Source organism: Erythrolamprus reginae, chromosome 3 (genome assembly GCF_031021105.1).
Source record: "Erythrolamprus reginae isolate rEryReg1 chromosome 3, rEryReg1.hap1, whole genome shotgun sequence".
Taxonomy (NCBI): domain Eukaryota; kingdom Metazoa; phylum Chordata; class Lepidosauria; order Squamata; family Dipsadidae; genus Erythrolamprus; species Erythrolamprus reginae.
Genome location: NC_091952.1, coordinates 147,685,153 through 147,698,054, shown reverse-complemented (window position 1 = coordinate 147,698,054; position 12,902 = coordinate 147,685,153). Strand labels below are relative to the sequence as shown.

Below are 12,902 nucleotides of genomic sequence, written 5' to 3'. Positions count from 1 at the left end.
CTATGGTCATGCCTAAGGGGGCCAGGCATGTTGTTGGACTCAGGTGGCTCTTGTTGATGTTTACCATGAAGCCGTGCAATTGGAGTGTTCGTATGGTCAACGACAAGTCCCGTCATGCCTTTTATGGTGACTTGGAAAGTACTACAATATTGTCGAGGTACGCCATAAGGTGTAATGACTGGTGTCTGAGGTTGGCTGTGAGGATGTCCAACAATTTTGTGAACGTCCTCGGCATTGATGATAGGCCAAAAAGCATTGCCTTGTATTGGTAGTGTACCCCGTCAAGACAAAATCGTAGAAATTGTCTGTGGGATGGATGGATGGGTATGTGGAAATAGGCTTCCTTGAGGTCGATGGGTGTGAGAAAGTCCATGTGACGTATGGAGGAAAGATTTGAGCGGAGTGCATTTTGAACCTTTTGTATCGCACATAAAGGTCCAGCAGCCTTAGATTCAGAATTAATCAACATGCCCCCGAGGCTTTGGGAACTATGAATATGACTGAATAGAAGCCTTTGCATTGTTGGTGATGAGGTACCTCCTTGATCACCTCTATCTGCAGTAGATGAGCGATTTCCTGATATAGCAATGTCCTCTTCTGAGGGTCTACTGTCGAAGGCCACGGTAAAAAGCAGTTTGGAGGTACTTGAACAAATTCGATTTACAGACCTTGGGGTACAGTAGCTAGTGCCCAAACGTCTGAGGATGTGGCTTCCCAGGAGGTGGCGAAATTCTGCAGCTTGCCACCAAGTGGGAAGGGGTCTGCCGAGTCACTTATTATGTCTGAATCCTTTAGGGTTGGAGCCTCTAAAAGGGCGTCATCCCTGTTGGTAGGATTTATTGCGGTCTGTGAAATATGGTCTATCCTAGCAGTATGCTCCCTGAAAGTATGGCCTCGAGCCTTGGGATGAGGCTGAGGAGGGCTTGGATCAAAAGGGCTGTTGTCGGAAAAAGGGATGGAAGCGTCTGTCTGACCGTTTGTTAGCTTTTGGTAACACCTTCTTATCTTTGTCTTCGATAAGAACCTCATCTAAGGCCTCGCCAAAGAGTTTCTCACCCTGAAAAGGTGAGGATGCCAAACGTCACTTTGATTTAACGTCCGCTTGCCAACTGCGGAGCCATATCAACCGGCGAGATGATATTGATGACGCCATGGCTCTAGAGGCAAACTTTGCCACATTCACTGTAGCATCTGCCGAGAATTTGGTAACTGCCAGGAGTTTGTTCAGGTTCTGACGAAGACTACCGTCTTCTGTATTCACCCTGGATTGCATGTCTTGTATCCACAATATTGTGGCTTGATTAAAAAAGGAAGCCGCTGGGGCCGCACGCAAGGCCCAAGCTATCATTTTGTATGTTTTGCGCACCAAATTCTCCGCCTTCCTGTCCTCGGATTTCAGTCCGTCAGCCATTTCTGGCGTTAGAGCGTTAGATACCAGGCTCGCCACTGGCTTGTCAATGACCGGGGAGTCCAGTAAGGATTCAATCTCTTGGTCAAATGTGTAAAACTTACGTTCCACCATTGAGGGGTCCTGAGCGGCTGCTGGGTGCTCCCATGGTCACTTTATATTCTCCAGGAAAAGTTGGGATGAGGGAATGTGTTCTGCCTCCTTTTGGGGCACTGCAAACAGGCCGTTTGCTGGGGTAGTTGTTGCTGATGTCTTGGCCTGCTTCCTTGCCGGCCTGGTCAATGGTCTGCTTTGTTTGTTAAGCAAGACCCAGAACAGGGATGGCTTGAAGAGGCCTGTAAAGGTAGGTGGCTCCGGGATATGCTCATCCCCTGATAAATCTTCATCTGCATCGCTACCAGTGTCCCTGGGTGTTGTTTCCTCGTCCATCAATTCTGGCAAAGATGGTGGGACTGGAACTGCCCAAGGATCCCTGGCCCTCGTGGGTGCAGAAGCCGCTGAGTTGTATTGTTGAACCCCTGCTGCGAGCCCATGCGAGTAGGCGTTGGTGATAATATCTTGCAAGGCCGGAGGCATGTTTTGCCATGCATCTTGCGTGTTGCACAGTCCTGCCACCGATGGAGTAAACATTGTGGTCGGGAGTTGCCCATACTGCAGTACCTGTGAGATTTGGGAAAGCGTTTGAGAGGTAGGCCAAGCTGAGCCTGGTCTGAACGGAGTGTATGATTCAGCCACTGTGAAGGAACTGGCAGTAGGGGGTGCTCAGGAGACCAGTCTTTGTCATTTGCCGAGCCTGCTACCCCTGCTGTGTTCACAAGGGAGGCTGGCAGTGGTGTCGGCCCCAAGGGAATGGATGTAGACAGCAGCTGCCTCTGGGTTGCCTCGAGTTATTTCTCGAGTGCCTTGATTCTCTTCTCTGCTTCTTTAAAAGAGGAGCTTTGAGAAGATTTAGATTTTGCTTTGCTTGTTTGAGGCCTATCTTTTGGGGTATTAGGCCTAGCAGTAGAAGTAGACTCCTCCCCCCACTTGGGATGACTGATCTGCCATATTAAAACCGGCTTAAGTACTCACAAGATCAGAACATTTGTTAGGAGATCGCCCACACGCAAGGCCTTCCAGTGCTCTTTGTGTGACAATGGTCAAAAAGCCCCCTTGCACGCCTGCATGTCCCTGGGGCAGAATTCAGCATCACTTTGGTGACGTGCTGAGAGGAAGGCTCCCCAGCTCCCACCTCAGTCAACCTTCGATTCAGTTTTGGCATTTTTAAAATGGCCAATGCACCATTGTCATGACAACTGCCGGATGCCTGAGCATTGTATGCTCGGAGACTTCCCGTCGCCTTTGAGGCATTCCAAAATGGCTGACTCTCCCATCGCCATGGCGACTGTTGGGTCGGCGCTATAGGTCGTGGAGGCTTCCCACCTCATTTTAGGGCCTTGCAATAATGTGGCACCACCGAGGGAGGCTGGCCCATCCCATCTGGAAAAATGTCGGCTCAGTCTGAGAAGCCGATAATGTTGCTCCCGAAGTACGCGGCGAGGGATCCTTCCAGCCTGTTCTTGAGGCCGACGATCCGCCCATTCTGGCCCGGTATGTTCACTAGGGGGGTGGACCAGCATCAACCACCTCCAATACTGCAGGTGTGACCGCAGAGGTCAGTGGCCCTATAATTTCTCCATATCCACCATTTTTCTGCGCTGGGGGAATGGGGGGGGAGGCGGCAGTTGGGAGGGTGATGCCCATGGAGGGTAGTGACCCTATGCTGCAAGGAGGGGGCCTTTAAATTTCAAATGCAATAGCTTCTTCCTGTAAGGAAGCAGAAAAGAAAGACAAGTTGTTGTTTTTGTTTTTTATTTCTTTTTAATTAGTTTTAATTACAGTATAAGACTTACACAACATAAAACAAATGTTTCGTGAATTGTGCCCACCACCAGACAAACATTCATACCCCACCACCAATCGGGGGTGTTTCTTGTATAAACCATTTTAACCCAAGAGCAAAATACCTATTTACATATTATAAAGTGATTCCAATTTGTTTCTTGTAGCGTGGTCTTGGATTCTACTCGCTATGTATCATCTTACCTTGTCCCATCGTCCCATCAGTTGTCGTAAATCAGTTTCATTAACCAAATTCATCCTTTTATCCATAAACTCAAATTGAATGTGGTCCACCATGTACCGGTACCAATTTTGCATTGTCTATTTTGTCGCATCCTTCCAACCCAAGACTATTACCGCCTGAGCGGTAAGTTGTTAAAAATAAGATATACTTACAATTACATAGCTAAACAATTAAAGGTTTAGGAGAAGAAAAACTCAAAGTCCCTTTACTGCGGTTGAGTTTTTAAGACTGGAGGGTTAGGGGGTGGTACCCGCCTAATATTTAAATTAAACTCAATCAGACTAGAGTATTACCCACATTGGACTCTCCTTGCAAGTGCATTGGAGAATGGCACATTTCATTTCTGCAAGTAAAAAAAATTGAAAATTTGTAGAATTAATCTTTTAGCTGTTTAATATGTTTGCAATTAACCAGAGATTCAGTACTGATTGACTTTGAGGAACCTGAACTTTTATAAGAGTTCCAAAGCAGGAGTGGGTCCCACTTATCTTCAACTCCGTTTCACATCACTCTGCTCACGCACGTCTCCTCATGCGATTTCACTTCCATGCATGCTCAGAAGGTAGATTAAGCCTGAAACATAGCTGAGGAGCTGTTCAGCTGTGCTTCGGGTGAAGATATAAAGGTAAATTTTAACTCAGGGGCAGGTGGGAGGGCATTTTTCAAGGCATAAGCCATCCAAACACAGGAAAATTGGCTGAAAATTCAGAAAAAAATGTGGCAACAAGCAGAGATCGGCACAGACGGAACTGGCTCCATGATGCCAACATTACATGCTAATGATTCAGGTGATCTGGTCCAAACTGGTAGGAACCCACCTCTGCTCCAAAGTCTAATGTTGTCACCCCAGTGACAAAGATTCTGGAAAACTATGGGAGGAGTCAGATTATTACATACCATATCAAATATTGGTTTGATAGCAAACGTTCCCTTTATGTCCTCTTATAACTGAGTGCCACAAGCAGACTCAGAGTATAGTGCTTTTACTGTATTATATGAATCACAAATTCTGAGTAACCAAATTCCTGTTAGTCTGGAGTTATCAAGGTACAAATGAAGCCTTCTGTGTTAAATTGTCATCCCCACAAGCAGGAGAAATTTAGGACTGAGCAGCAGATACAAATCCTTTCCTGCTTTCTTCCCGCTAAAATAATGCTTTCTGAGCAAGAAGAAAAGTGGCAAAAGCAACAGACAGTTAATAGTTGGAGTAAGAGAAAGGGTAGGCTGTAACATTTGAATAAAATCTAGTAAGTACCTCATTGATCAACATGCGACTGGCCATGGAGAGCCGGGTCCTCGGAGGAAAGTGACTTGTGATCATAATCCTGAGTCCTGCCTCTGAAAAGGATAGCTGGTGTGGATATGCAGACAGCAACTCATCCACCATGATTACAGAGGCTTTACGGTGGAAATTTCCTAAAAAAAATAATTAACAGAATTGTAAGGAAAATGTCTTTTGCATCATCAATTTTTCTTATCTGAAAGTTCTACAAGTTATGTTATTTTTGACCTTAATTCTATTTAACATTTTAGCAGCATCTCTTTAATTTTTAGAAACAAACAATAATTAATTCTGAAAAATCTAGATGTATGGGGTGCTGGTTTCACCTGATACAACTTTGTTTCGTAGGGTGCAGCTAACATCCATGAATAGGATGACACCGTCAGTTTAGCTCAGTGATGGTGAACCTTTTTTGGCTTGGGTGCCAAAAGGGTGTGTGCGCGAGTGATAGTGTCTTCTTCTGCCTTTTGACGGATCTTGCCTTTGAAGGCTAAGCCTGGCTAATGTCATCTGCCATAGTGCTAGGCCAGATGACTCATGTAAATGGCCACCTCCTTTGGAGGACTCAAAATAGCTGCCACCTCACCCCTTGTTCCTTTAGGGAAACAAAATGGCCGCTGCTGCACCAAGCAGTTTTGTCCTGACAAAATGGCCACCACCACACAGAGAGCCTTGAGGCATTCCAAAATGTCCAAAATTGCATCACAAATGACTGGAGCAATCACGGGTGGAAGGGACTGAATGGATTAGCTCAGACCCCCAACTGCTGCTTGGCAAAACTCAAGTCAGTTGTTGCAGCAAAAAGTAAAGGGTGGAGTGAAAGGACTCCGTTTCAGGGCTGAGCCAGCTAGCCGCGTGAACAAAAAAGCTCCTATAGGCTCCTATGTGTCTGAGCTGCTGCTCTTGCTGAAAAGGGAAGGAGAGTAAAAAAACTCTTCTGGCCATAAGTCATTTGAGTGGTTAGCTCCTGTGACTGAGGAAAGAGTTTTTCTCAAAGAGGCAAAGGGCAAGTTGACTGTCAAAAAGTAATCAGCTGTGAGGCGCAATGTCAAACTGTCCAGATCCGTGATGCCTTTGAACAGCTGGCTAATAGCAGGGTTGGAGCTGGAAACTCCAAAGGCTAGTTGGGAAGGGAAACACACACACACAGACACCTGTGACTTTGGATGGCCCTCTGCTGAGCAGCTCTTTGCCACTTTCAACTTCAGCAACTCCAAGCGATGTTGAGAGAAGCCAGCTGAGGGAAAAACTCGCAATTAATGAATTCTTGATTCAATAGTAAGGTGGAGAAAATATATCAAGATGGGAGATTGAAAGAACACGTGTCCTGTCAGACCGAGGACTGAGTCAAAGAGGGGTAAATCGAGGCAGAGGCGGACATCTACAATTTGACAGACTCAGTCCTCATTGGGTGAATGGATGGTATCATCCTATTCTTGAATATTAACTCCACCTACTATTTTTCTATCTGCTTATTTTGGCCAAATATATATTTTTGATAAACAGTACAAAATTCTACATACTTACATGTAATTTATGACAGAAACATAAATTATAAATACTGTAACTTTAAAATGATAATTTATGGATATATATATATATACTGTTCCAGAGGTATATGGATGGTTAATTTTGTAAGTTACAGATTTTTACTGTTCCTAACCTGGTTACAGACTAGAAGAATAATCCACAATGCTCTCAACAGTGCTGATCTATATCTTATGCCGCATGGTAAGCTACAGATGTAACAGATTACAAAATATTTAATGTTATTGTTTGAGCCATTCAGACTCCTAATGTAAACACCAGCTTAGTTTCCAAAATAGAACATAATAGGGCATTATTCTCCAGATACTTTTTCTTGTTAAATCTAAAAGTCTTATTAGCTGTACATATAAACAAATGGAATACAGTTGTGATTAATAGTATAATCCTATACAAGTCTATTAAGAAATATTTTTCAGTTTTTGTTTGTACAGTAGTCCTCAACTTATAACCATTTGTTTAGGGGCCATTTGAAGTTACAACAGCACTGGAAAAAATGACTTATTGGTTTTCACATTTATGATCACTGCAGCATCCCCATGGGTCACGTAATCTTGTAAATCTTAGAAGCTAAGCAGGGTTGGAACTGGATTTGTGCTTGGATGGTGAGAGATAATCAGGGAATCCAAGAGATGTAATACATACTAGGAAGTTGAAAAACATCTCAGGAAAAAATAGCATCCAACTACTTCTATACTGTTGCCAATAATCTGAGTCCAAGATATTTTGCCTTTACTTAAGAGTTTCCACTTTAGGCCTAATAACATTAACTTTCTAAAAAAGGTAAAAATGGCTACTGCCTTAGTTCCCCCAAATTGCCTCCTCCTTTTTGAAAAGCTTATGTACAAGTGGAGGTCCTTTCCTCCTGTGCTTCCTCACAATCTAAGGTTAGAGATTGTATTCATACATACTGCTAAACCAGGATTTTTCGTAATTGTTTGTTGAACAAACTAATCACTTGGTTCAGATGTAATGTTAAGACATCACACTAAGTTTGCTTTATAACACTGTTGTGCCAGAATTGGCCCATAGGTGCCACTCCACCTTCAAATTCTGTCAAAGGGGCTGCTTCTCTTCAAGGAGGCTGAAGAACACTTGCAGCTCCACATAAACCCTTAAATATTGACAAGAGATTTCTCTTTAGCTGTGTGCTCCCAATACTCCTTCAGCCGACTTTGAAGGATGCAGATGCTAATGATAAAGAACTTCTGCTGCCTATCTACGGACAAGTATTTAAGGACAATTATCTCCGAGACCGCCTTCTGCCGCACGAATCCCAGCGACCAGTGAGGTCCCACAGAGTTGGCCTCCTTAGGTTCCCATCAACCAAACAATGTCAGCTGGTGGGACCTAGGGGAAGAGCCTTCTCTGTGGGAGCCCCGACCCTCTGGAATCAGCTACCCCCAGAGATTTGCACTGCCCCCACCCTCCTTGCCTTCCGAAAGAGCTTAAAAACTCATCTTTGCCGCCAGGCTTGGGACTTTTAGATCTTCCCCCTGATCAATGAGTGTTTTAAGTAGGAGTGTTGAATAATTGGTTTGATAGGTTTTACTTTCTTTTAATTGAATTTAATGGTTGTGTTTAATGGAGTATTAATTGGATTTATATTATTGTTCTCTCTTTGTATATGCTGTGAGCCGCCCCGAGTCCTCGGAGAGGGGCAGCATACAAATCTAAATAAATAAATAAATAAATAAATAAATAAGTAGGCAAATGGGAGGGAGGGAGAGAGACAGACTGAGAAGATGTGTGGGAGAAGACACGGCAAAGGAAGGAGTGGGAAAGAGGATGCAAGACTGCTCAGTTATTTCCGCTATTAGTAGAAAAAGATGAGTAACTTGTTAACTCTTGTCAGCAAATGAAGTTTGGCTTCTTCCTTCATCAAGTTTGAAAACTGGCTATTAATGACAATGAGAATGGGCTAATTTTGCCTCTTTGCTTCATTTTATTTAAGATCTTCCTATCTCATTCTTCAGCTAAATCTGAAAGAGCATCTAAAGTAATGATTAAAGGATTTTAAATTTTGTTTATTTATTATTTAAAATCTTGTATTAGATAATGCATTTAAGTATACACATAATTTGAATACATGAAATGAATAAAATTAAAAGGGAATATTAGGACAAGGATGGTAGGCAAGTTGCTGCGCTTATGCATGTCCCTTAGGAATGGGGTGAGGTCAACATTAGACAGTCTAATGACAGTCTAATGACAGGTTAAAATCCTGGGAGTTTGGAAATGAAACCCCAGAATCAGGTAGTATATTCCAAGGCATAGACCACTCTGTTGCTGAAGATATATTTTCTGTGATCAAGTTTGGAGGGGTTTACTTTAAGTTTGTATCTATTGTGTGCTCATATGTTTTTGTGGTTGAAGCTGAAGTAGTCATTGACAGGTAGGACATTGTAGCGATTAATTTTATGAACTATGCTTAGGTCATACCGAAGGCGGCGTAGTTCTCAGTTGTTTAAGCCCAGAATTTTGAGTCTGGTGGCACAGGGTATTCTGCTGTGAGCAGAGAAATGAGGACTCTTCTCGTGAAATATTCCTGGACATGTTCAACTGTATAAATGTGCGATATGCATAGTGGGTTCCAGACAGATGAGCTGTATTCAAGAATTGGTCTAGCAAATGTTTTATGTGTTTTGGTTAGTAGTGTAATATTACTGGAGAATGCTTAGTGACAACAGAAAAACAATTTATTTCACATATAAAAAATTAAACATAGCATATAAAAGCTGAACATCTAAAAATGAATACAGTACAGGGATTTCCAAATTTTATTCAATGTGACTTAATTTACAGGGAGGTAGTGATACACAAATCAGTGCCAGAATATAAAGCATCTAAGTTTATAAAAGGAAATTCAGTTGATTCAACTAGCACTAGAGCTTTATACAGGTAATAGAAAAATTTATATACCACATCTGAGGCTAGTAAAATATTTGAAAATCTGCTGGGAAAGAGTTACTCTGCTGTACTCATAAAACCTAACTTCAACTAGACAACCTTCTTTCCTTCCTTCCTTCCTTCCTTCCTTCCTTCCTTCCTTCCTTCCCTCCCTCCCTCCCTCCCTCTATCCTCTGCTTGGAACTCTCCTTGAAATTGTATTCAGTGGAGTGGGTAGAAGAGAAAGTAACCTTATCACAACCAGTTGTGCCCAATAGTTGCTACGTGCAGCAAATAATAGCTTTGGAGTTGGGACTTTTCAATGAGGGTCTGTATATTACTGCTATTGATTAGAAAATGAAATGGAAAATCCCATGGATGAAATTCAGTTGGATCAAAAATAATGCCTAGATTGGTCCTGAGTTTCTAGCTCATTAAATGTTAGGGTTCTACAAGCAAGCAGAGTGACTTACTGGAACAGTTACCTTTCTTTAGTAATACCACTGTAGCATCACAATTGCTGTTGTCATCCATCTCAGTATTATTTGCTAATCCATTCACCATATTTGTTACATTCTTTGTTCTCCGTTCAAACATATGCTGAAGACTGGCATTAAACCTACATGAAGAAGAAAGAATTAGGAATTATTTTAGACATTACTAGATACTATACAACCCCTGGTCTCATTTCAGATTCCTGGCAGAATGTGGTGGGGGAAGCAGCAGAGCAGCTACTTTTAAATTATTGTTTGGGAAGGCCCAGAAAACTTTCATTTGGAATCCTGCAACCTTTTACTTTACTGCTAAATAATGCCTCTTATTGGGGCACATTTGATGTTTTGCCCGATTACATGGTGAAAGGAATCAGCTTGGCTCCAGCTGGACCTATAACATGTCCTTCATTTTAAGGAGCTTGTTTTGTCATATGATTTTGCTTGTCCTGCCAACTGAATCAAATTTTAAACTGGTTCAATACTGCTTTGTTGTCATTTTTATTCACTTTTTATATTAACAGTCTGATTATGCAGAACCTTGACACTATCATCTCCTAATTTTGGCATGCTTTGTGATTATCTTGGGAGTCAGAATTCTACTATGGATAGGTAAATCCTGTTTATAAATTTACAGTTTATATTGAAAATGAGCAAATATATTTTTTGTAAAAAAAATAAAATAATACATATGTAAATAAATAACAATACATATGATGAATAAACATAATACATATGATGAAACCTGTAGGAACAAGTTTCTATGACTTGTATTAATTAACATTCACTGATCTCAAAACAGTTAAGTCAAGTCAGACAGGAGCTACCAATAAATGCAGGACTATAAATTAGACTTGGCTGTAAAGGAGACAAAAGCAAATGATTCTGTATTGTTGCCAAGGTAACTTCACGGACACATCTAAGTAGTCATCAACAGCAGAGTTCAGCTTGCAGAAATCTTGGCCTTTGCTTTACTTGATGTACACAGATGGAAAATAGAGCCTATCTATTTACTTATTTGTTTCTCATATTTCTGTACTGTCCAGCTATATTTGTGTACCACGCTCTTTTGTTTCCTTCAATAATCTTCTGCTTGTTTATTCTATGAAACATTCTGTGTAACCACTCCCCCCCACCAGCTGTAGGCTAGTAATGGGACCGGCTGCAATATGGCTAGATCTGCCACGTCTGGATTCCAGAAGGTCAGTTGACCACAAGGTTGAGACAAATAAGACACAGAGAATATCCAATCTTTTCTGCTGCCTTGCAGGTGACCAGTTTTTTTTCTCATATATGGCTAAGATGAAAGTAGAATGAGCAATGACAGAAAGGGGGAGACGCCAGGGGGGGAAATCACTCCAAGGTGTCTCTGCTAATTAAAATGGGAAGATATAACTGACAAAGTGTACGAAAACTGCACTGTATTGAGGAGAAGCTTTCAAGCAGATGCAAAAGGGCATGGATGTGTCTAAAATAAAATAATGTGGAATAATAAACAGGCTGGGACATATTGTACTTACTTCATGATAAGAATGTAGATGAAGTACATCAGCACTAGGATTAAGGACTCCCACCTGTGATCAGCCAAGGAGGGGAAAAAAGGAAAAAATAAGCAGCACAGTTCCATTGACTATGATTGCCTTCTCTTCTGAAATTCAGGCCAATGACACAAGGAAGGGTGAATGATGACAAGTGTGGAGCACAGAGGGCAAGATTCCCTCTAGTATATTGCTTTTGGGTATATTTTGAAGTGGCACCTGATAGTGAAAGGAGAAATCTGGGGTATGAAAAATGAAGCTGGATAGACAGGGAGGAGACAGAGCAGAGTGACTGGCAAAATGTACAACTGAACATAAGAACATAAGAAGAATCATGCTGAATCAAGCCAAAGGCCATCGAGTCCAGCATTCTGTGTCATACAGTGGCCCACCAATTGTACATGGGGATCTCGAGCACAAAGAGAAGGCAAAACCCTCCCTTTCCCTTGACCCTCAACAAATGGTACTCAAGGGAATCCTGCCATCCCTTAACCAGCATAAGAGGCGGCCCATGGACATCTGTTTCAATAACTCCCAATACACTTGGCATCCATGAATCTGTCTAATCCTGCCTTGAGGCTATGCAGGCTGACACTGTCACAACCTCTTCTGGAAGTGAATTCCATAAACCAACGACCCTCTGGGTGAAGAAATATTTTCCTTTATTTGTCCTCAGTTTCTTACCTATGAGCTTTAGGGAGTACCCATCATCCTAGTGTTGTGTGGTAGAGAAAAGAATTTTTCTCTATCCACCTTTTCTATCCAATGCATGATTTTATACACTTTGATCAAGTCACCCTTTAAACACCGTCTTTCAAGGCTGAAGAGACCAAGGCGTTGCAACCTGGTTTCCGTTTCCTTGATCATACTTCTTGCCCTTTTCTCATATTTTACTAATACAAATAACAACTGAATTTTTGACACAGATCATCATAATCATTCACTAAAACCTGCAGTGCAATTCCTTATTACCAACCTTCTCTTTATATATGTGAATTTGGCCATTACATGTAAGGTTGGTTGGAAGAATTACTTTGATCCTGATGGTTAATCCAAAACACTTGGGGAAAAGTTTTCTCTTTTAACTTAAAAAATTATTCTATTATTTAGTTTAACTGCAGGATGGAAATTGACCCCTGAACTGCTCAGCTGTAGACTGGTTTTTCTTACTTTTCTTAATTGTCAAATGACAGTCATGCTACTTACCAAACAACTTTTTCATCATAAATAAACTGAGGGGGGAAAATGAAAAAGTAAGTATTACTGCATAGGACTGCTAATAAAATATCTATTGCTTTTTTAAAAAGAATCTCATATCTCAGTATTTTATGCTGGCTCTGTAACCCAAATTATTCTACACATTTCATTTTCGCAGACTGTTTAAGCATCTATATATTGCATGTAACTTTTGTTTTAAATTAACTTGTGAATTAGAGCAAAAAGGCAAAGTTTAAATAAATCACAGTTATATTTATAAATACCATTTTAGAGTTTGAGTTTCCAATTTAACTATCCAACAGCAATTTATATAATTTTAAATAAAATGCATACATTAAATTATATAGAGAAGCAAATAAGTGTGATATAAAGTTCTGTTAAGGGGTTGTATGTGCAACACACGTGA

At 41.4% G+C, this 12,902-nt stretch overlaps 1 protein-coding gene across 2 annotated transcripts in view; it reads right to left on the bottom strand.

The window, feature by feature from the left end:
* The window catches only part of SLC24A3 (solute carrier family 24 member 3), a 217,894-nt gene that overhangs the window by 32,027 nt on the left and 172,965 nt on the right, over positions 1-12,902 (bottom strand). The window contains exons 8-11 of one of the 2 annotated variants that reach the window (XM_070746994.1): positions 12,485-12,510; positions 11,261-11,314; positions 9,735-9,868; positions 4,789-4,949 (exon numbers count right to left, since the gene is read on the bottom strand). In XM_070746994.1, the coding sequence (XP_070603095.1) occupies positions 4,789-4,949; positions 9,735-9,868; positions 11,261-11,314; positions 12,485-12,510 (375 nt within the window). Of the gene's footprint in view, positions 1-4,788; positions 4,950-9,722; positions 9,869-11,260; positions 11,315-12,484; positions 12,511-12,902 lie in introns of both variants that reach the window. The other variant, XM_070746993.1, reaches the window with a different exon arrangement.